General features: G+C 36.7%; 1 protein-coding gene across 4 annotated transcripts in view; it reads right to left on the bottom strand.

The window, feature by feature from the left end:
* The window catches only part of FBXL5 (F-box and leucine rich repeat protein 5), a 53,106-nt gene that overhangs the window by 15,677 nt on the left and 15,228 nt on the right, over positions 1 to 22,201 (bottom strand). For 2 of the 4 annotated variants that reach the window (XM_044913019.1, XM_044913018.1), the window contains exons 2-9: positions 17,550 to 17,714; positions 14,815 to 14,910; positions 13,086 to 13,272; positions 9,992 to 10,174; positions 7,395 to 7,520; positions 5,156 to 5,304; positions 4,508 to 4,590; positions 2,886 to 3,611 (exon numbers count right to left, since the gene is read on the bottom strand). In XM_044913019.1, the coding sequence (XP_044768954.1) occupies positions 2,886 to 3,611; positions 4,508 to 4,590; positions 5,156 to 5,304; positions 7,395 to 7,520; positions 9,992 to 10,174; positions 13,086 to 13,272; positions 14,815 to 14,910; positions 17,550 to 17,684 (1,685 nt within the window). In that variant the 5' untranslated portion in view covers positions 17,685 to 17,714. Of the gene's footprint in view, positions 1 to 2,885; positions 3,612 to 4,507; positions 4,591 to 5,155; positions 5,305 to 7,394; positions 7,521 to 9,991; positions 10,175 to 13,085; positions 13,273 to 14,814; positions 14,911 to 17,549; positions 17,766 to 22,201 lie in introns of all 4 variants that reach the window. The other 2 variants (XM_044913016.1, XM_044913017.1) reach the window with 2 other exon arrangements.

Genomic DNA, 22,201 nt, shown 5'->3' with positions numbered 1-22,201 from the left:
GGAAAATGAATTATTAGGTTTTAAACTGAACCAAAGATTCCTTTTACTTTAAAACCAATTTACATTCAAAAACAACTTAAACCATATCAGGAATATAATATAAAAATATAATAAAAAAGTTTAAAAAGGAATGAGAATATGGTTGTCTTTTACTTTCTATTGCTTTAACTACAATCTATGCACCTTAGTTTGAACAAAAGGAAAATTAAGGGAATGATGCACAGCAGCCAAACCATAGTAACAGCAGCTACCTCAGGGGAAAACATTCTTGTACACGACTTCTGGAAGATTTTTGTAATAATCTCATATTAAGTATCTTTTATAATGGCAGGGAAGTATTAGGTTTTGTGCTGGATAAATTCTTCATTATAACATATCTGACATCCGATTATTAAAGAAGTCTGGTCATACTCAAATCTACAGTTGACCCTTGAACAACTCGGAGGTAAGCACATCAACAATCCCCACCTCACGCAAGAGAAAATCTGAGTGTAACTTCTGACTCCCAAACACTTAACTGCTAGTAGCCTACTACTGACTAGAAGCCTTACCCATAACATAAACAGTCAATTAACACACATTTTGTATGTTATGTGTATTATATACTGTCTTCTTACAATATAAATATGTAGTCAATTTCCAAAGGCTCATGTCAAAGATAACTAACATCATTACACAGCGGCTACTACTTACTGAAAATCTACTATGTGTCATCTATTCATTTTATATAAGGCTCAGGTTAAGTATTTTAGACAAAGACAGTTATGTAGAAAAAGAAAACAGTATCAACCTACACCAAGTCTGTCTGGCCCCAAAGTGAGTGAACCATGGTATTTTCTCCAAGATTTTGCATAAGAACACATAACCTAACAGAGCTCCAAGTGGGTCCAATAAAACATGAACTAGAATCTAGCTGCTGAGAAGAGATACCTCTCTGGGCTAATGAATGTTTCACCTCCACCCTTCCTTGCTCTAGGAAGAAAGAGATCAATTTAATCTACTAAAGATTCTAATGACAAAAAAAAACCAGAAAGTAAAATACAGAACTTCTCCCATGTAGTCTCTTTATAACTTAAAAAGGCAGTACAAGCAGCTCATGCTCAAAGACCAAAAACTCTAAACTCTGGCTATTCAATTCCAATACAACTCAACAGTGCTTTTTGTAAAAACTTAAGGCTACATAATGGCACTAAATTACTCTACAGACATTCTACAGTTTCCAAAAATCCCCAATATAAAACCATGACTCATTTAAGTTAAAGAAAAACCTAAATGATGAAATAAATGTAATTCTGCACCCCTTTAGTAGGCCAAATTCTAGTATTAATGCCAATAAATTAGTATAGAATTATTTTCTTTTCAAAAACCTTTACAAAGATCCCTTTTTCTGCTAACTTTCCTATAAATTTAAAATAGGATTTTTATTTATAGAAGTTTTAACTGAAAACATTTTTGTAAATTATTAAACCATATGGGGTACATTTGAAATACGTATTTTTTTAAGGACCTCGCTCCTTAAAGAAAGAATACAGAAAGCTACTCAAAAAATACTATTTTTCTGCTTTTCTGCCTTCCACTTATATATCACCAACCTACTTTTATAAACTTATATCCAACCATCGCCCAGTACGTATCCTTCACTACAACCAAACTGGAATACCAAGTCTCTAGACATTCCCTATTGAGTCCAACTTAATCTGCTAAAGATCATACCTCCGAGAAAAGAAGATAGGCTTTATTTGGATGAATTTTCATTGTTTAACATGTCTAGCACCCCATTATTAAAGAACCTTAATAAAATTCAAGTCTATTATAGGGTAAAAGAGAAAACACATAAACAATTTCCAAAAGTTCCTATCAAAGATAATGAAATAATTATTGCACATTATTAATGCTGAGAACAGCCGTACAACAAAATAACAATAAAAGCAACTACAACAGCGCTTTACTACTGCGTGTACAGTGTGCTCAAGTATTCCCCACTGCTTGGAATGAATGGTGTCTGCTCCAACTGCCACCTATCAAAATCCTTCGTTTTTCCTCAAGATTCAATTCAGTGTCATTTCTTAATTTTTTTCCTTTTTTTTTTTTTTTTTAAGTAGGCGCTCCCCCTCCATGTCCAACGTGGGGCTTGAACTCACAACCCTGAGATCAAGAGTCAGATGCTCTGTTGACTGACCCAGACAGGCACCCTTCCTCATTAAATTTCCTCATCATTTACTACAATTGAATGAAAGGTCTGTCTCTCTCTCTCTCTCCTTTGATCCCCACAGAATCTTTACTCGACATCCCTTATAGAGTGTACAAAAATAATACACAGCAACAGAATATGGTATACATTATTTTCTTCTCTGTTACAAGCCCTTGAGGGAAAAACTATCATCTCATTTATCTTTTCACCCACTAAAGCACCTTAGAAAATTTGGAGGCATTTGCTAAGTATTGATTAAACTCAATGTTCTGGGCGCCTGGGTGGCTCAATTGGTTAAGTGTTTGCCTCCGGCTCAGGTCAGGATCCCAGGGTCCTGGAATCAAGCCCTGCATTGGGCTCCCTGCTCAGCGGGGAGTCTGCTTCTCCCTCTGCCCTTCCCCATCTTATGTGCACACACGCACTCTCTCTCTCTGAAAAATAAACAAAAATTCTTTTTAAAAAAAACAAAATAAACTCTTAATGTTCTTCTGTATATCACAAAGAATTTAAATGGACTGAAATGAAACTTTGAGCTCAAGTTATATTGTTCTAATGCTTTGAACTAAGACAGATTCTGGTTAACTCTTTCGGTTAAACAAATCAGCTAAAAGGAATGACTTAGACTGAAATTTTCATATTCCATTTGAGAATGTAAGCATGTCCATTTCTTAATATTCTGCAACTGATTACTTACCTGAGACCATGGTCTGTAATCTGATAACATCCAGACAGACTGAGAAAGAGAAGTACACGTCCAGTCTCTTGATCAGATTTTTCACTCCCAGAGTAAATTAAGTCTTTTCCTCTAAGCAATCTAGTCCTTGATGCTTTTTTACACAATGCAGAAGACTCTGGGAGTGCTGACATAGTTCTTAGAGCTGTTCCTGTACAACAAAACGAATGACCACAATATGCAAAGGCTGGAGAAGCACAATGCTGTTGCCAACAGACACTAGTCCTTAGTCCAACAATATCTTTACTGTAACAACCAGCGGAGGAACAACTAAAGTTGGATGCTGTTTCCATTACACAAAGACTTTCAACATTTCTATGTCTCCATTCTACAGCATCTTCAATATCAGCCAAATCTTCAGCATCTAACATCCACACATACGGAGAAGTGAAACTGTCAGAAGAAACGGGCTTAGTCCAGGGGTGTTCATTATCCATTTCTTCTCCAATACCTTTGTTAGTTAAATCGTGCAAACAAGCATACGGCTTGGTGGACTGCATGGTAATGTCTTTATTCTTCCATGTAGTCGAAGTAATTTTGCTCGTAGAAGTTTTTAAAAGGCCACTCTGATGAGATGTTAGAATTCCAAGGGCTCTAGAGATCTTCTCTAGAGCCGCATCTGTGATTTTTTCACATCCAGACAGATCAAGATGCCGAAGACTCTGACAGCAACCAAGCCAAGACCAACTATAATTAAGAAATAATAAGACTATATTGTTAAAATCTTCAAAAGCATTTGACTGTGAGTAGACAGAAACTAGAAGATTTAAAATCTAATATAATCAAATATTTACTGAATATCTACTGTGAGGCATCATTTTAGATGCTAGGGATAGGAAAAGACAGTAAGAGTAATTAGGGTCTAAGAGTATTGCTAACCTAACAGAAGGGCAGGAGAGGAGAAAGGTACAGAAGGGAGAGACTTCACTTATTATTCCAAAAAGTAACCAGGAGGAAAGGCTGTACAAACACCAAAGAAAGAATAACTAATGATTAAAGGAGGAAGATCCAGAAGAAACAAAGTCTAGGAACTGGGAGAGAATTGGCCATAGCCAGAGAAAGGTACACCTCTCCCTATGAAACAGGAAGAGAGATGCTGATATAAATGCTAGGGTGGGAAAGAGAAGGGTGAGGTGGAATAAGAAGGAAAGTGATGGCATCTAAGGAAATAAAACCTGTGAAGATTGTAGCTTGAGGAAAGTGTTACAGTTCCAGAATATGAAGAATGTAAGAGAAAGCTTTGCCAAATGGCATTTGGAGCCCAGATGAAATTGGAAACTTCTTAAAAACATATAGTGCCAATCTACACTGACTGCCCAGCAAGGCTCAAAGGTCTAGACACAGTAACAGGATTATAAAGATGACAGGATGATGCAAATTGAATTTCTGGATCAGCTGGACCCTATGGACAAAGAAGCAAAGAACTGGAGGGTATTATCAAGTTATAGTCATACATGACTGAGATCTGAAAGTAAAAAAAATAATACAATTAAACTGTAATTATGGAAACGAACTACAGAACAATTCTACTAATTCATAGGTAGAAATAAATTATAATACTGAAATATTCAAAAATAACTAACCTGTCAAACGCAGAATCTGAAATGTCAGTCTGGGTCAGATCCAGATGCTCCAAGTTAGGACAAAGTTCTAATATCTGCCTAACCTAAGGTGGGGAGGGTGGATTAAGAAAGATACAACTTTTAGTAAATAACATAAGCCAGTGGTTCTCAAGCTTTTGGGCATGTAAACATCACTTCAATTCTGTTTTACTATATTCTGGACTAAAACTCTGGAGAATCTGTTCTAATAACCATGAGATTAGACCCAGGAAATTTACATTTTTAAGGAATACCCAATGAGATTCTAATGTAGGACATTACAAGACAGACTTGTAAAACAGTTAATTTAATCTCACTTGCCTCCTTACATATAAGGAATCATAAAAAACTGGGTTTCATCACTTAACTCAGTATCTGTGAAACTGAATTGTTTGTCTCCTAGTCTGTTTACTTTTCTATAACGTGTAGACAGTACCTATACCAAAATTACTATGAAAACTGAAATTAAATAGCATGAAAAGTTAGCAGTGCATGCCTGCCTTTGGGAAGACACTCTCATGGGTAAACAGCTTTTTTTTTTTTCCTTCATTAAATTCAGAAATAAGTAAAACAAATTTAGATCACTGCTACTTTTTCTTAATACCCAAACTAGTGCTAATTTATACATACCATTTTGCTGGAAACTGCAGAGCTGTATGCTAATACTATAGTTTTTACTGAAGTTCCAACATATGGCAGAATGTTATGAATTAAGCCATGAAGTAAACGTTTTTCCATTTGTGCAATGCTGATAGCAATCGATTCCTCTGCAGACTCTTCTGTAAAATGAATTCAAAAATCTAAGAATTTGATACCACTAATTATAACTAGGCTACTCAAGGAATCACCAAGTCATTAAATATGAAATACTTTTTGCTATTCTTTTTTTTTTTTTTTTTAAAGTAGGCTCCATGTCCAGTGCGGAGCCCAACGCAGGGCTTGAACACATGACCCTGAAATCAAGACCCAAGCTATGATCAAGAGTCAGGCACCGCCTTTTCCCTCTCTCTCTCTTTTTTTAATACTTTATGCTATTCTTAAACTCCCTTATGTATGCAAAGCAACTTCAATGGACAAGGTCTCACTCACCAGAACTTAATATTTAACACGTCTGACATCAACCAAAAAGAGACAAAAGGAAAAAAAAAGTTTATAATGAGAATGAAGGGAAGATTTTTTTTCACTTGCTTCAAGGTTGAAGGTGATTAGGAAGTATAGCAGAGAGAGAAAAATAACTCCAGTTTCAGGAACTTGAAAAAGTTTTGGAAAAAAAACTGAATATTTAAAAGAATAGTAGAAGCTCTTCAAGAAAATACAGGATGTTAAAAGAAAAATGACTATGATAAAAAGTATCATTTGTTATTTTAGAAAAATAAAAGGTACACAGAGCTAAAAGGGATTTAAAACAATTGAGTGAGCCTGGTCATAACGAATCAAACAAAAGTACCTTAGAATTTTTAAGAAGCATGGCTTTTGATTTTTGCTTAATAACTTCTGTAGAGCTTAGATGTTTACAATAGGATGCCACCCTGTTAACAACCAACACAACAAAAACACTACAAACTCCAATTTGATATAAGGGAAAAAAATACACCAACTACACTAAAAAGAATGAATTAATAATTGTATCACCTTTCTCAGGACACTATTATTATTATGCTTACCTAAAGACCTAATCTGAATGTCTCTAAACATAAAATAGTTTAACAGAATAAATTAAGAAAGTATCATTTTTAAGACAGTCTCATTTAAAATAAAACTGAGTGTGGCTAAGAAATGAAATATGAAAAGAAAAATTCTGAATTTGTGACTAATGGTTCCATATTTACAGATTTACCTAAATTTCTTGTTTAGGGTGCCTGGGTGGCTCAGATGGTTAAACATCTACCTTCGGTTCGGGTCATGATCCCAGGGTCCTGGGATCGAGTCCCGCATCGGGCTCCCTGCTCGGCAAGGAGCCTGCTTCTCCCTCTGACCCTCCCCTCTCTCATGTGCTCTCTCTCTCTCTCTCATTCTCTCTGTCTCAAATAAATAAATAAAATCTTAAAAAAAAAAGAATTACCTATTCTAAATTCTCTCCCATATGAGTTCTTTAAGGGTAGGGATAAAGTCTTAGTCACCCTTCAATTCTCCCACAGTGCTTACAGAACAGCTACACTAGTTATTATAATCCCTCGTCATTTACGGAGAATTTTCACATATACATTACTTCTTAATTCCACAACAACATTGTGAGGCAAGTGGTATGACTGTTTACAAATGAATAAACAGATTCAACAGCTTCGTGCTCCTTCCTCTGGGCCACGATGACTCAATAAATATTGCTGAACTGATCAAATAAAATGGTCCTAAAAAACACACTGTAAACCGCAAAGTGCTATGATGAATGTACATTACTTCAATAAGGAGAACAAACATTATTTTTTGATTTAAGCATTTAAATATAAAAACAGATGGGAAATAACCCTATATATACTTAAACAGAATAAATTTTAAATTTGTTTATTATTCTTTCAAATTTTACAAAGTTGGGGCGCCTGGGTGGCTCAGTTGTTCAGCGTCTGCCTTCGGCTCAGGTCATGATCCCAGAGTCCTGGGATCGAGTCCCGCATGGGTCTCCCTGCTCTGCGGGAAGCCTGCTTCTCCCTCTCCCACTCCCCCCTGCTTGTGTTCCCTCTCTCAGTGTCTCTGTCAAATAAATAAATAAATCTTTAAAAAAAAAAATGTTTTACAAAGTAGCAGGCTTATAAACTCCAATTTGTTTAGAATTGTAATTTTAACACCTAATAATTTATAAGCACTTAACTGTTAAATATAATATTAATTACTAAAGAACCATGTACTAATTTTAATTCCAAACACAGCTTACCAGATTCATCTATATCAGCATCTTCATCCCACTCCTGAAAAGCACGACTTTCATCTTTTCTGTTTTTCACCCATTCCTCATCAGGTTCAGTATCAAGTTCAGTTGCTGGACCACTATACCAGTCACCTACTCAACAAATAAATAAAGAGGAACAAAATAAGATTAGACTGGCTACCATTACCAAAAAAAAAAAAAAAATTACCTCTTTACAATAAAAATCTCTGCACACAGAAAATACTTGAGCTCTAAGCAATGGGCCAGCAATTGTTAGAAATGTTCAATTATGGTTTAAAAATTACACTTAATATGCAAAGGAATTTCAGACATACAAAAAAGAATTATGAAAAGTAATTATCAATAGTCTTACATGCAATTTTAGAAATCATTGAAAAGAACTTAACCTTTTTCCCCTACTGTGGCTTCACACTGGCACCAGCAATACCCTCCAAATGATGATAGCTAATAAACAAAAGTAAGCAAAGACTTTCTGCTCAGTAGTGAATAGTCGGCAATTCAGCAAAGGTAGGAACACAGTCAAAGGGGAAAGATTAAGGTAAAGCTAAATCATAAATTTAAAGATCCTGGAGAATATACTGCAATTAAATTACACAATTGTGAAGTGAGAGACAACGTGGAATTAATTTATTGAACTCTTAGTATTACATCTAAATTACAATTTCTCAATCTTAACAGTACTGACATTCCGGGCTGGGTAATTCTTTGCTGTGGGGAGCTGTACTGTGCACTGAAGTACAGTGTTTAGCAGCAACCCTGGCCTCTACTCACTGGAGGCTTGTAAAATCCCCCAAAATGGGACAAACAAAAATGTCTTCACAGACATTTCAAAATGTTCCCTGGATGGTGGTAAAATAAATTCTGACTGAGAGTCACCAGAAACAAGCACCATAGGGGCGCCTGGGTGGCTCAGATGGTTAAGCGTCTGCCTTCGGCTCAGGTCATGGTCCCAGGGTCCTGGGATCGAGTCCCACATTGGGCTCCCAGCTCTGCGGGGAGCCTGCTTCTCCCTCTGCCTCTGCCTCTCTCTCTCTGACTCTCATGAATAAATAAAACATTTAAAAAAATAAAAAAAAATTTTAAAAAAAAGGAAACAAACACCATAAATAAATTTAAAAAAAAAAAGATTTTATTGAAACTTTTTGTTTAAACATATAAAAAACAAAATAGAGAAGCAGTTAAGATCTGGTTAAGGTTGGCCGACCTCGCGGCGCAACAGTAGCGCGTCTGACTCCAAGATCTGCGTAAGGTCACAGAAGTCTTGTACAGCATTTTTACATTTGATCTTTACATCAAATAGTACCTAATTATGTATTAAGCCCTATTAATTAGTTATTAATAGTTAAAAATATCGCTAAACAAAAAAGTATTAAATATATCCATATTTGCCTTCTCAATGTTTCATTTTACTACAATAGGAAAATTTATTCTACATAAAGTAATAATTCTAATCATTTAATAAGTCTACCCAATACTTCAAATAGCTTTGCTCAAAAAATAAATATCTAACAACAGCTATTTTAAGGGTGCTATATATTAACATAAAAATTAATTTTTTAAATTCAATTTATAATTTAATTATGTGAGAAATATATATCTCCATGTCAAAGTGACAAATTATAGAAAACAAAAACATTTAATTTAAATGTGAAGTTAAAACAGTCACTTAGAAGAAACTTTTAATTCAGTTTCATATAGAAAAACGTATGCCATATTACTTGCTTTTACTCCATGGCTGCACTATATGCTCATGAAAAGGAAATTTTCTTTGTTTACATGTAAAGTAACTTACCACAATGAAATAAATATGAAATTGTGATTTAGAAGGAGGCATTACAATCACAAAAAAAAATGCTAAAGACAAAACAGATTCAGTTATTTTGAGCCACTACCAAGGCAGCCATAATGGTGCCCCATCTTTAAATTTTATAGAATTTATTCTATATTTTTGGGCGCCTGGGTGGCTCAGTTGGTCAAGCGACTGCCTTCGGCTCAGGTCAGGATCCCAGGGTCCTGGGATCGAGTCCCACATCGCGCTCCCTGCTCCACAGGAAGCCTGCTTCTCCCTCTCCCACTCCCCCTGCTTGTGTTCCCTCTCTCGCTGTGTCTCTCTCTGTCAAATAAATAAAATCTTTAAAAAAAAAAAAAGAATTTATTCTATATTTTTAAATAATCTAATTATTTAAAGCTGTTCTGACAACCTATTAATTTCATTTTAACTCCAAATACAGGCAAAAGTAGAAGTAGCATTTAATAAGTAGCATAATGAATACCCATGACCTCATCACTTATCTTCAACAATTATCAACATTTTGCCAATTATTTTGCATTCTCTCCCCTATTTTTTTCTTAATTATCTTAAAAGAAATTGCGCACATCACATAAATCACCCACGAATACTTCAGCATTGCTAGTTTTTCAAAAGTGTTTACAAAAAACACATCATCTAACTGTGAAATCTACTTTTTGGTTGACCTCTCAGAATTTCCCTCCCTGACCCTGCTTATTAAGGTCTACAAGTAATCATTTTAAAAAATAGACTGAAGTAATTTTTAAAACAACTAAAAGTCTCATTTACCTACCTCTAGCCCAATGAACAGGATAAAGATGTTTCCAAAGCGATCCAGTTTTTGCGAGCTGAGACCATTTAGTGCTTACTTGACTGCATCGACACAATTCTTGAGGATTAAGATAACTGAAAATTGACAGCATTACCTCAGGAGGAAGATGGGTTACACCTGTGGATTGTTCTGACACTTCCGCTTCTGAAATAAAAAAAAAGAAAAACTTTAACATTATAGGCTGTAAGAACAAATGCAGTAAGAAATTACAATCACATTTCTATAAATAAAATCCAGTGCCTAAAGTCCACTCCTTCCTGCTTTCAAGATGTGAAAAGGAAATAACATGGATTAGTGGTAACATGGGGATGTTCAACTTGTTAAGAACCCGTAGGGTTAAACTATCATGGCCCAAATCATACTTCATCAGTGGGAGCTACAATAATGAACACAGAATTGACTTCCTCTTACAAAGGCGTCACAGAAAAAACAATACTCACTTTGTAGCATAAGAAGCATCATTTGAAAAAGGAACCCAGCAGGTTATACAGCTTCAAGTGTAGAGTCGGCCAGATTATGAGATCTCCAAGGCATTTTTAATGACACACACAAATCTCACAACACGTTCCATTCATGTATTGGGACTCCTGTCAATATTTCCCTTGTGCTCCCTCTCTGATTTTCACATTTGGTATAAGAGGTCTGTGAAATCTAACTTCTGTAACCACAGGTGGCCAAACCCACTACTATTTGTGAGCCAGTTGAGACCATGTAAACATTTCTAATGTTGGTGTACATTTATCAGCAGTCTTTTGTCAGCAATTATTTTAAAAAACAGTCATTGAGGGGCACCTGGGTGGCTCAGTCGTTAAGCGTCTGCCTTCGGCTCAGGTCATGATCCTAGGGTCCTGGGATTGAGCCCTGCATCGTGCTCCCTGCTCAGCGGAAGCCTGCTTCTCCCTCTCCCATTCCCCCTGCTTGTGTTCCCTCTCTCACTATGTCTCTCTGTCAAATAAATAAAATCTTAAAAAAAAAAAAAAAAGTCATTGAATGTCCAATTTCCTATAATGAATTACTTCATTAGCAATTTTCAAAAAAATGCAAATGAAGTGCTACAATACAGACTACAAACTACAAGAGATTCATCAATAAGGACTGCAAAGAATTTGAGGTACACTGTATATCTGATTTGCCCTCACAAAGCAACTTAAATACAGAAATGCTATGATCAAATTACTTTAACCTAACCCTTTTCAAATGGCAAATATTTAATCATAATACAGCTATAATTTGCTTTGAAGGAGTGGGAAAACTAAATGTAGTAAGTTTGATGCTTTTAAATCCCATGTTACAATTACAATTAAACTAGACACAACAGGTCTTGGCTTGGTGTCTAAGGCACAAGCTGCATTTCAGAGGGAGCACACAAGCTTTATGGGTTTAATTATAGGTTCACCTATAAAAACATTTTTGTTTCAACATGCATCTCACCTACTTTGTTAAATGAAAAGAAAAGGACCAATTTCAAAGAATTTTAAGCTATTTTAAGAGGAATGTCACTGATACTGCCCATCTAGAAGCAGAAAAGTAATTTTTACTAGCCTGAGGATGCCAATTTTCTTTAATGATGTTTTTTGGTTTTTTTTTTTTCAAAGATTTTTTATTTATTTATTTGACAGAGAGAGACACAGCGAGAGAGGGAACACAAGCAGGGGAAGTGGGAGAGGGAGAAGCAGGCTTCCCACAGAGCAGGGAGCCCGATGCGGGGCTCGATCCCAGGACCCTGAGGATCATGACCTGAGCCCAAGGCAGACGCTTAACGACTGAGCCACCCAGGCACCCCTTTAATGATGTTTTAAAAGGCAAAGCTATCAAAGATCAATAATAAATATGAGGAAGTAGTCTATGAAGAAAAAAGGCAAGCATACTTTATTCGCATTTCTCATTTGTTTTCTCAAAGTAACTGTACATAGAAAAACAATGCCTCTCATACTTGCTCCCGTATATTACTGGATATAAGCTAAGAGAAGGAAAAGGATGGAAATAAAGCTATAAGCATAACTGATTTTAAAGACTGATGGAAAAAACAAGGAAAGATAAAATCAGTCACTATGGTCAATGGAGCTCAGAAAGCTGGATGATGGGAGGGGAAAAAAAAGGAAAGTTGGATGATACTGCAAAAGTGCTCTGTATATGATAGCGTTCAATAATTCTGATTGACCAAAATAATAATAATTATTATTATTACTACATAAGTTCCTTTAAGAAACACTATACTGCACGTGGCCCAACACTACATTGCATATGGGATGTTAAATTATCATAAATCACACCAAATTTTTAGAAACCACTGTCTTCGGGGCGCCTGGGTGGCTCAGTTGGTTAAGTGTCAGCCTTCAGCTCAGGGGCCTGGGATTGAGCCCCACATCAGGCTTCCTGATCAGCGGGGAGTCTGCTTCTCTCTCTCTCTTCCCGCCCCCCCACACTGTGTCCCTCCCCATCGCTTGTTCTCTCTCAAATAAATAAAATCTTTAAAAAAAAAAAAAAAAAGAAATTACTGTCTTCAATTAAATGTACACTTGAAAATAAATGGCTCAGGGGCACCTGGGTGGCTCAGTTGTTAAGCGTCTGCCTTTGGCTCAGGTCATGATCCCAGGGTCCTGGGATCGAGCCCCGCATCGGGCTCCCTGCTCTGCGGGAAGCCTGCTTCTCCCTCTTCCACTCCCCCAGCTTGTGTTCCCTCTCTGGCTGTCTCTCTGTCAAATAAATAAAAAAAAAGAAAAAGAAAAAGAAAAAAGAAAATAAATGGCGGGGTGCCTGGGTGGCTCAGTCGTTAAGCGTCTCCTTCAGCTCGGGTCATGATCCCAGGGTCCTGGATCAAGCCCCGCATCGGGCTCCCTGCTCGGCAGGAAGCCTGCTTCTCCCTGTCCCACTCCCCCTGCTTGTGTTCCCTCTCTCACTGTGTCTCTCTCTGTCAAATAAATAAATAAAAACATCTTAAAAAAAAAAAAGAAATGGCTTAAATTAGTCTTCAAACAAAATCTAAAGTTCTTATCAACAAGATGCAAATGGCTTCAGAACTTAATCACTCACTATCTAAACATATGAATCTCACCTTTATCTGACTTTTCATCCACACAATATTTAAAAAACTTCTGTCGCTCCTCAGCTTGATTCCACAGGCTAAGACCTCTAAGGAGTTCCGCGGTGTCCTTCTGAGAGCAGTGTTGTGCAATCACTTTCTTCTTAATATCCTTAAGCTCTTCATAGGTAAAATATTCCATTAACATTGGCTGAAAAACCTAAATGAAACATTCATAAGGAAAGATGCTTAACTAGTTTTGTTTACCCTACACCTTTGAATTAATGGCTCAATTGTAGTATTATGACCCCGTATTTCCAAGAGAGAAAAATTTTGGTTGTTGCCACCAAGTCAGCTTATCCAAAAAAGCGTAGAGAAAAATATCACCAAAAAGACCCTTCTTTCTATGACTTCTCTGGCTAATAAATCCCAAGTAACTAAAAAGCATCAGAAGCAGAAGGTTTTCCTGTGCAAAGCTGTCAAACACTCTTAAGCAGTCTCATATGGTTAGACATTTACGTCAGTTAACTGCCTTTTGCTACTCCAGCAACTGAACTCTACCTCAGTAGGACCTCTAAATCATATAAGAAAGGTAGAAAGGTACCCAGTGTACTAAGAACCCTAAAACTCAGAGCTCTACTGAGACCTTGAACTATCTACATTTCTTCTTTGAAACAGATGCTTAGTCCCAACCTCCAATTTATAGAATTAGAATCTTTAAGAAATGAAGCCACAGTTGTTGTTTTTTTTTTGGTTCCACAGATAATTTTGATGTGCATCACAGGTTAAGAAACACTACTCGAGTAACTCAGTGGCTCCAATGCTGGTTTCATATTACAATGACTTGGGGACCTTTAAAATATAGTTAGGCCAGTATCTCTGATTTAATCAGTTTGGAAAGAGCTGAAATGTGGGGTTTGGTTTTGTTTTTTTAAATACAGATCTGATTATAAGGTGAAGCCATAGGTGATAATCATCACAGTAACTGATTAACAAGTAAACAAGAATCCAGTTCCTCATAAAATAACTTTTCTATTCTTTACCCTAATCCTAATATTCACCCCACTTTTAGAGAAAGAAGAGAATGGGAAAATCTTTTGCTCATCCACTCAGTGATATCCTAATACATGTGTACTAGGAATAAAATTGGTTAAATTTAACACTACCATTTGATTACCAAAATCCCCTACCAAAAAAAAAAAGAACACTAAAAATTCTTTAAGCTTAGCATGAAAATACACAAAACATTAAAAAGTTTCAAGAGGGGCGCCTGGGTGGCTCAGCTGGTTAAGCGACTGCCTTCGGCTCAGGTCATGATCCTGGAGTCCCGGGATCGAGTTCCGCATCGGGCTCCCTGCTTCTCCCTCTGACTCTCTCATTCTCTCTCTCTCTCAAATAAATAAAATCTTAAAAAAAAAAAAAAGATTAAAAATTAAAATAAATAAATAAATAAATAAAAAGTTTCAAGAATCCTCTAAAGGTTCTAAGAAGAAATTAAGGTAACATAAAGAGCTATTAACATTCAATACAGTGCCATCTACATAATAATAAAATAAATATTAGTTGAGCAAATGAATTAAATCATTGATTCAGTGACAACCTCTCTGAGGTAACAAAATTTATGTTTTCTTGGGGTTTTCTTCCTTTCCTAAAATGAACCAGAGGCTTATCTTCCTATGCATTATTTTGAAGAATGAAAGGCAAAACAACATCTTAAAAATTTTATAAATCAAACTCATAAGGGAGAAAAAATTATGCTTACCTCCTCTTCCTCTTTCATGTGAGGAAGAAAATCTCTTGTAAAAGCCTCCAATCTCTCTTTTAGCTGTTTTGCATAATTTAACTGCTCACATTCATTCTAGAAACGTAAAAAAAATTATATCCTATAAGTTTTGCTTCCTTATTTATATTATACTGATCATAGGAAGTAAGTTTAAAATACAACATAAAACCTCAGGAAAAAAATAGATTGACAAATAGCAAAGTGGTCTCTGTATTTTTTGAAGCATAAAAGATGTCCTTAAAATATCTTGCAAAGGAACCTTGATTTCATTCAGTAATGTGATCTCATACTTCAAAATGTCATAAAAAGTCTAAAAATAGCAAGTATTTGCTCAAAACTTCTATTGATTTCTAATGTATACATTTATAATAATCTCTCTGTTTCAGTTTTCTTAATCTATGTCTGAGCAGTCCTCAAGAGCCTAGTGGACTCGATCACCAGAGTCCCTTCATACTCATCCAATGTACCCTCCACTACACAATCCACAACGTCTGTTACGTTACACTGAGAGAAGACCATGTCTACTTCAAAAGGCCAGGTATCAACATACTTCCAAAGATAAGGGGCTCATGACATCCTGAAGTAAATCAGTCTAATTCTGGACAATAGCTAAAAGGTTTTCTCACATGAACTAAGATGCCATCTCCTCCCTGTAACAGCTATCACTTCTACATCAACCCTCTCAACTTAAAACATGGAATTTTACAAAATAATGAAACTTTTAAAATATCGGAATATTTTATCCCTGCTAAGTCTTCTGTAGTCTCCTCCTTTTTGTACTAATTTATTCAACTGCTTCTTAATATTCCATCCAATGTCCTATTCTCTGAAGATTTTACACATTTTCCCTAAGCATCCCAAGTGGTTTCCATTTCCACTTCACATGCTAAGAATGATCAAATTTGCTTTTCCAAATCAAATTACTCTTCTGATCCTGAAGCCCATCTACACCTCCTCCTATTAATAAATGCCCACCTGGCCTGCACAAGCAGTTCAAACTCAACATGTCCAAAATGGATCTTTTTATTCCCCAAGCCTTTTCTATATTCCCTAGAAATTTAGGCTCAATTCTCATTCTTATTTCCTTTCTCTTTCTGTTTTCCTTTTTCCTTTATATGCACACCCTACATGCTATCAATTTTATGTCCTATATAATTCTCAAGTCTGTCCCCTTCCCTCTATCTCCACTGGCTACTACTTTAGTTCAGATCTTAATCATTTTATTTAAATAGGAATACATGAACATGATATAAAACTGAAAGAGTACAAAGAAGTATTCAAAAAAAGTAAATCTCCCTTCCATCACTACCCAGTACCCTACCCTCACCCAATTGCCCACTTCTCCACCAAGGAGTTACTGTGTCTTCTTCCAGACACTATTTCAATATTTTTGAGAACAGTCTTCCTGCTTCAGTCTTTTCTTTCCCTTCAACCCATCCTCCTCCTTGCTGTAAAAGTCTTTCTAGAACACAAATCTGTAAGTGAAAGGTGTGTGGTGGTTTGACACAGTTGCAACTTACGTCCATGTTTCACCAAGCCAGAAGGGAGACTGTAAATGAAGATCAAATTTCAAATTTCTAACAATATGTAAATATAATTAAAAGGAAAATCTTTCTATATCATTATCCTAAACTACACTCAAATATGGCTAATTCTATGTTATACAATTAAAAATTGTCCTGTTTAGGGCGCCTGGGTGGCTCAGTTGGTTAAGCGACTGCCTTCGGCTCAGGTCATGATCCTGGAGTCCCGGGATCGAGTCCCGCATCGGGCTCCCTGCTCGGCAGGGAGTCTGCTTCTCCCTCTGACCCTCCTCCCTCTCATGCTCTCTGTCTCTCATTCTCTCTCTCAAATAAATAAATCTTTAAAAAAAAAAAAAAATTGTCCTGTTTAACAATCCCTGCACCCTAAAATATGGAAAAAGGAAAGACAGTAAACATTACAGCTAACATTCAATTTTTAAATAAATAGAATTTATAAAATAAAAGTATTCACTCAATCTCACCTTTAGTCACTTTAGTCACCAATAACTGCATTTATTATAGCTTTCTTTCAGGAGTTGAGTAAATATTACCAGAAAGTAAAAATTTTATGGTAATTAAAATTTCAACTTACAAAAACAACTTTAATTTGGGGAGGAGCATTCACTATAAAATTTTATATACGGTAATGAAGAAGTAACTCACAAAGATTCTCATCAATCTGAGACAGGCTCCTCTGAGCACTCTTCTCAACTAGGCCTCAACCTTGAGCTCTGTCCTTGGCCCACTTAGTCCAGTTTTAGCTAAAGTCATTCTGAGTCAGTTTAGCAAAAATCCCTCTACCCTTGGCATCTGATCATCCTCAGTATCTATCCACTCTCAATATCTTATCACCCTGGTCTGCCTTCAGCAAAAACCCTCTTGAGTCAGTCTAGCAAGATTCTCCCTAGCCTTGATGTTTCCTCTTAGTAATTTTCCTGACCCCCACTCTGCTCCTTGGCTATAAATCCTCAGCTATCCTTGATATATTCAGAGTTGAGAGTCCAATCTCTCACCCCTACTGCAAAACCTCAATGTAGTAATCCCCCAAATAAAGTCTTCCTTACTGCCTTTAACAAGTATCAGAATATTTTTTCTATAACATAACATCATTTACTATAAAATGCTAACACTTTTTGCTGACATACCAGCAAATGACACAAATTGTGATAAATACCCATTTTTGTAACTCACCTTAACATTCTTCAGTCCCTTTTCAAAGAGGCTAAGCATCTCAGAGAGTTTATTGTCAGAATGTACATTATAAATGGTCTGGCTGCGTTGTTGAAGCAAACCAATAATGTATTCGTTTTCGATCTGCTCATGCATTTTGAACTCCTTAAAAGTAGCATACAGAGACTGCAGAAGAGCACGGAAATCATTGTTGTTGGAAAAGTTTGTTTTAGAAAGCTGAAAAAAATTTAAAAAGAAAGGCATAATAAATATATGTAAATATGCACCAATAAAAAATATTCAAATGCATTCCTATTTAGTTTTGTACATAGCAGAATACCTCCCTTACACTTGGCTCAAGTACAAATACGGGAAATTCATAAATTAACAAATTATAATGATGTAATAAAAGTACACTAGGTCAGCAGGATACTGGTTTGCATTCTGAAGGGCTTGATGATACAGTTAAATGATGCATGCACCAACACATCACATAATTTCTTTAAATAAAAGGGATTAGACCGACTCCCTCCAAACCTAAAATTCTGTTACTCTATATACATACTAAAAATACAGATACTCTATAAAGTTGTATGAAATTTTAAAATAGTTATGTTAGGATAACGTTGTAAGTGTTTTTATCTTTGTTCAAATGTTCTTTATGCTATTATACTACTTTTACAATGTAAAAATTAAAAAATACTCCATTAGGGGCGCCTGGGTGGCTCAGTTGGTTAAGCGACTGCCTTCGGCTCGGGTCATGATCCTGGAGTCCTGGGATCGAGTCCCACTCGGGCTCCCTGCTCGGCGGGGAGTCTGCTTCTCCCTCTGACCCTCTCATGCTCTTTCTGTCTCATTCTCTCTCTCAAATAAATAAATAAAATCTTTAAAAAAAAAAAAAATAGTCCATTAGGGGCACCTGGGTGGCTCAGTCTGTTAAGCATTTGCCTTCAGCTCAGGTCATGATCCCAGGGTCCTGGGATCGCATCGGGCTCCCTGCTCTGCGGGAAGCCTGCTTCTCCCTCTCCCACTTCCCGGGCTTTTGTTCCCTCTCTCGCTGTTGTCTCTCTCTGTCAAATAAATAAAATCTTAAAAAAAAAAAATATTCTATTATAGTTTGTTTAAACTTTAATATCAAGATGAGTCTGATCTGTTCCAGAAATAATTATAAAATATTGAGTTATTAGAAGACTATTACTAGATGATTTCAGGGGAACTGGTTTTGGGGTTTTTTCCTTAAGAAAAATGGGATAAGGGGCGCCTAGGTGGCTCAGATGGTTAAGCGTCTGCCTTCAGCTCAGGTCATGATCCCAGGGTCCTGGGATCAAGTCCCGCATCGGGCTCTCTGCTCCTTGGGAGCCTGCTTCTCCCTCTGCCTCTCTCTGTCTCTGTCTCTCATGAATAAATAAATAAAATCTTTAAAAAAAAAAAATAAAGAAAAGAAAAATGGGATAAACAGCAGCTTATTTAAGAACTCATGTACTTTTCTGAGGTAGAGGCATTGTAACAGTACAACATGGAAACCTAGTACATCAGCACATGAGAAAGTAAAAGGACTTGAAGGAAAGCTACAAATCAATGAATACAAAGAAATATATATACGGTCATTTTCTTTAATTCTATTCAACCAAAGAAAATGACTATTCAGATGTAATTTTAATTTTTTACATTTAATGGCAATTAAATTCTCATGTTTAAATGCATATATCTTATCAAGAAACTTGATTCAAATCAAAGCTCAAAATAATATTCAAATCCTCCATTACCTCCACTGCCATATTAAATCTACTTTCTATTATAACAACTCAAGTTTCAAAATTCATTTTAAGAGGGAAAATCTGATTACATTAAAAACACAGACCGTGGGCGCCTGGGTGGCTCAGTTGGTTAAGCGACTGCCTTCGGCTCGGGTCATGATCCTGGAGTCCCTGGATCGAGTCCCGCATCGGGCTCCCTGCTAGGCAGGGAGTCTGCTTCTCCCTCTGACCCTCCCCCCTCTCATGTGCTCTCTCTCATTCTCTCAGGCTCAAATAAATAAATAAAATCTTTAAAAAAAAAAACACAGACCGTAAATGGAGGGGAAGAAGCTACTAACACCACACTTCTAGACTTGGTTTGTCAAGTCTGATCCAGTATTCCTTAAAATGGAGTAGACTCTAAGCTGTCTTAATTGCCTGTTCTCAGCAGGAGTAGCAGGCTTAGGACAAAGCATCAGAAAAGATGGTGGACTCCTAAAGCGGAACTATTCCATTATACAGAGCAGAATTAACTAAGTATCTTATGGAAAACACACTATGGATTAGGTATTAAGAGTCATTTACAGGCTGGGCGCCTGGGTGGCTCAGTTGGTTAAGCGACTGCCTTCAGCTCAGGTCATGATCCTGGAGTCCCGGGATCGAGTCCCGCATCGGGCTCCCTGCTCAGCAGGGAGTCTGCTTCTCCCTCTCCCACTCCCCGTTTGTGTTCCCTCTCTTGCTGTGTCTTTCTCCGTCAAATAAATAAATAAAATCTTTAAAAAAAAAAAAAAAAGAGTCATTTACAGGAATCCGGACCAGAGTCTCTAGGATCAAATCCCAGTTCTATCATTTACTTAGCTGTGTAACCCTGGTAAGTTACTTTTCTCCTTCAATGTCTTAGTTTTTCTTCTTGGTGCTAAATGAGAATAAGAACAACATCTGTGCTTTATTTACATGGTTGCTGTGAAATTAAAATGAATTGGTGCTTAATAAACATTAGCTCTCACCATTTTGAAAATTAATCATTCGTTTTTATAAATTCATGCATTGTTTATTCAAATATTTAATGAGCAGCTATTATAAGCTGGGCTGCTCCTGGTACTCGGGATAGATACATCAGTGAGCAAAACAAAGTCGCTGCCTTTATGGAGCTTACACTCTAGTGAAGGGAAGTAATACAAGAAACAGCAGCCAGGGTAAGTAAGTAAATTATCGAGAACAGGGGTTGGCAACTTTTTCTGTAAAAGGCCTGATAGCAAATATTTTAAGTTCTACAGGGCATACTGTCTGTAGCAACTATTTAATTTAGCTGTTGTAGCATAAAAGCAGTCTATGAATGAGTATGGCTATGTTCCAGTAAAACCTTATTTATGGACAGAGAAATGTGAATTTCATATAATTTTCACGTATCATAAAATATTATTCTTTTGATTTTCTCCAACTATTTAAAAATGTAAAAATCATTCTTAGCTCCTGAGCCAGACAAAAACAACAGGCAGAACAGAGCTGGTTAAACCAATGTTGTAGATTTTATCCTAAGAAATGCTACACAAGACCACAATAAAATTTACTAGTGGCTCATCTCAGCAAATACTATTATGGGTCATTTTATTTATATTAAATAAAATTAAATTTTATTTAATTAAATTTTTAATTAAAAATCAGTCTTAGTAGAAAGAAGAAATCAATCTAAAGAAAACATGATATCAGCTATACAATTTTTAAAAAACAAAAACCAAAGCATGGCAAAAAAATAAATAATGCCCTCATATGACTTAAGGAAAATAACATTTTAAAAAACATGCAGAGGTGCCTGGGTGGCTCAGTCGTTAAGCATCTGCCTTCGGCTCAGGTCATGATCCCAGGGTCCTGGGATCGAGCCCCGCATCGGGCTCCCTGCTCTGTGGGGAGCATGCTTCTCCCTCTCCCACTCCCTCTGCTTGTGTTCCTCTCTCTGTGTCTCTCTGTCAAAATAAATAAATAAAATCTTAAAAAAAAAAGACATGCAGGAAATTCTGCATACATTCTCACTGGATTGTTAGAAAATCTTCAGATTTAATAACAAGCTAAGATAAGGACCAGGCTCATGCTACAGATTGAGAACCCAATTAGATGTATAAAAGAATTCTACATTATTCATAGAGTCAATCCAGCTTAGTGGCTAAAAGTGCTGACTCTGGAGCCAGATTGCTTACGTATGAATCCATCTCTGTCAGCAAGTCACTAAATTGCTCTGTACCTCAGTTTCTTCATCTGTAAAATATGGCTAATAATATTAAATACGTAATAGGGTTCTTGTAATAATTTAATAATATCTGAAGAATACAAAATATAACCTATATTAAGCCCTACTTGGGTTTTTCTGTTATTTTTATAGTCAGCCCAAATAAAACTATCATTAGAAGTCCTTGGGGTGCCTGGGTGGCTCAGTCGGTTAAGCATCTGCCTTCAGTTCAGGTCCTGATCCCAGGTTCCTGGGATCAAGCCCTGCATCGGCCCCCTGCTCAGCAGGGAGCCTACTTTTCCCTCTGCCGCTCCCCCTGCTTGTGCTCTCTCTGTCAAAGAAATAAATAAAAATCTTTTTTTTTTTTTTAAAGATTTTATTTATTTCTTTGACAGAGAGAGACACAGCGAGAGAGGGAACACAAGCAGGGGGAGTGGGAGAGGGAGAAGCAGGCTTCCCGTGGAGCAGGGAGCCCGATGCGGGGCTCGATCCCAGGACCCTGGGATCATGACCTGAGCTGAAGGCAGACGCTTAACGAATGAGCCACCCAGGCGCCCCGAAATAAATAAAAATCTTAAATTAAAAAAAAAAAAAAAAAAAAAAAAAAAGCCCTTATACTGGGATACCTGGATGGCTCAGTCGGTTAAGCACCTGCCTTCGGCTCGAGTCATGATCCCAGGATCCTGGGATCGAGCCCCGCATCGGGCTCCCTG

The sequence above is a fragment of the Neomonachus schauinslandi genome, chromosome 2 (genome assembly GCF_002201575.2).
Source record: "Neomonachus schauinslandi chromosome 2, ASM220157v2, whole genome shotgun sequence".
In the NCBI taxonomy this organism is placed as follows: Eukaryota; Metazoa; Chordata; class Mammalia; order Carnivora; family Phocidae; genus Neomonachus; species Neomonachus schauinslandi.
Note: the sequence above shows the minus strand (reverse complement) of the source record. Positions and strands in the feature narration are given on the sequence as shown.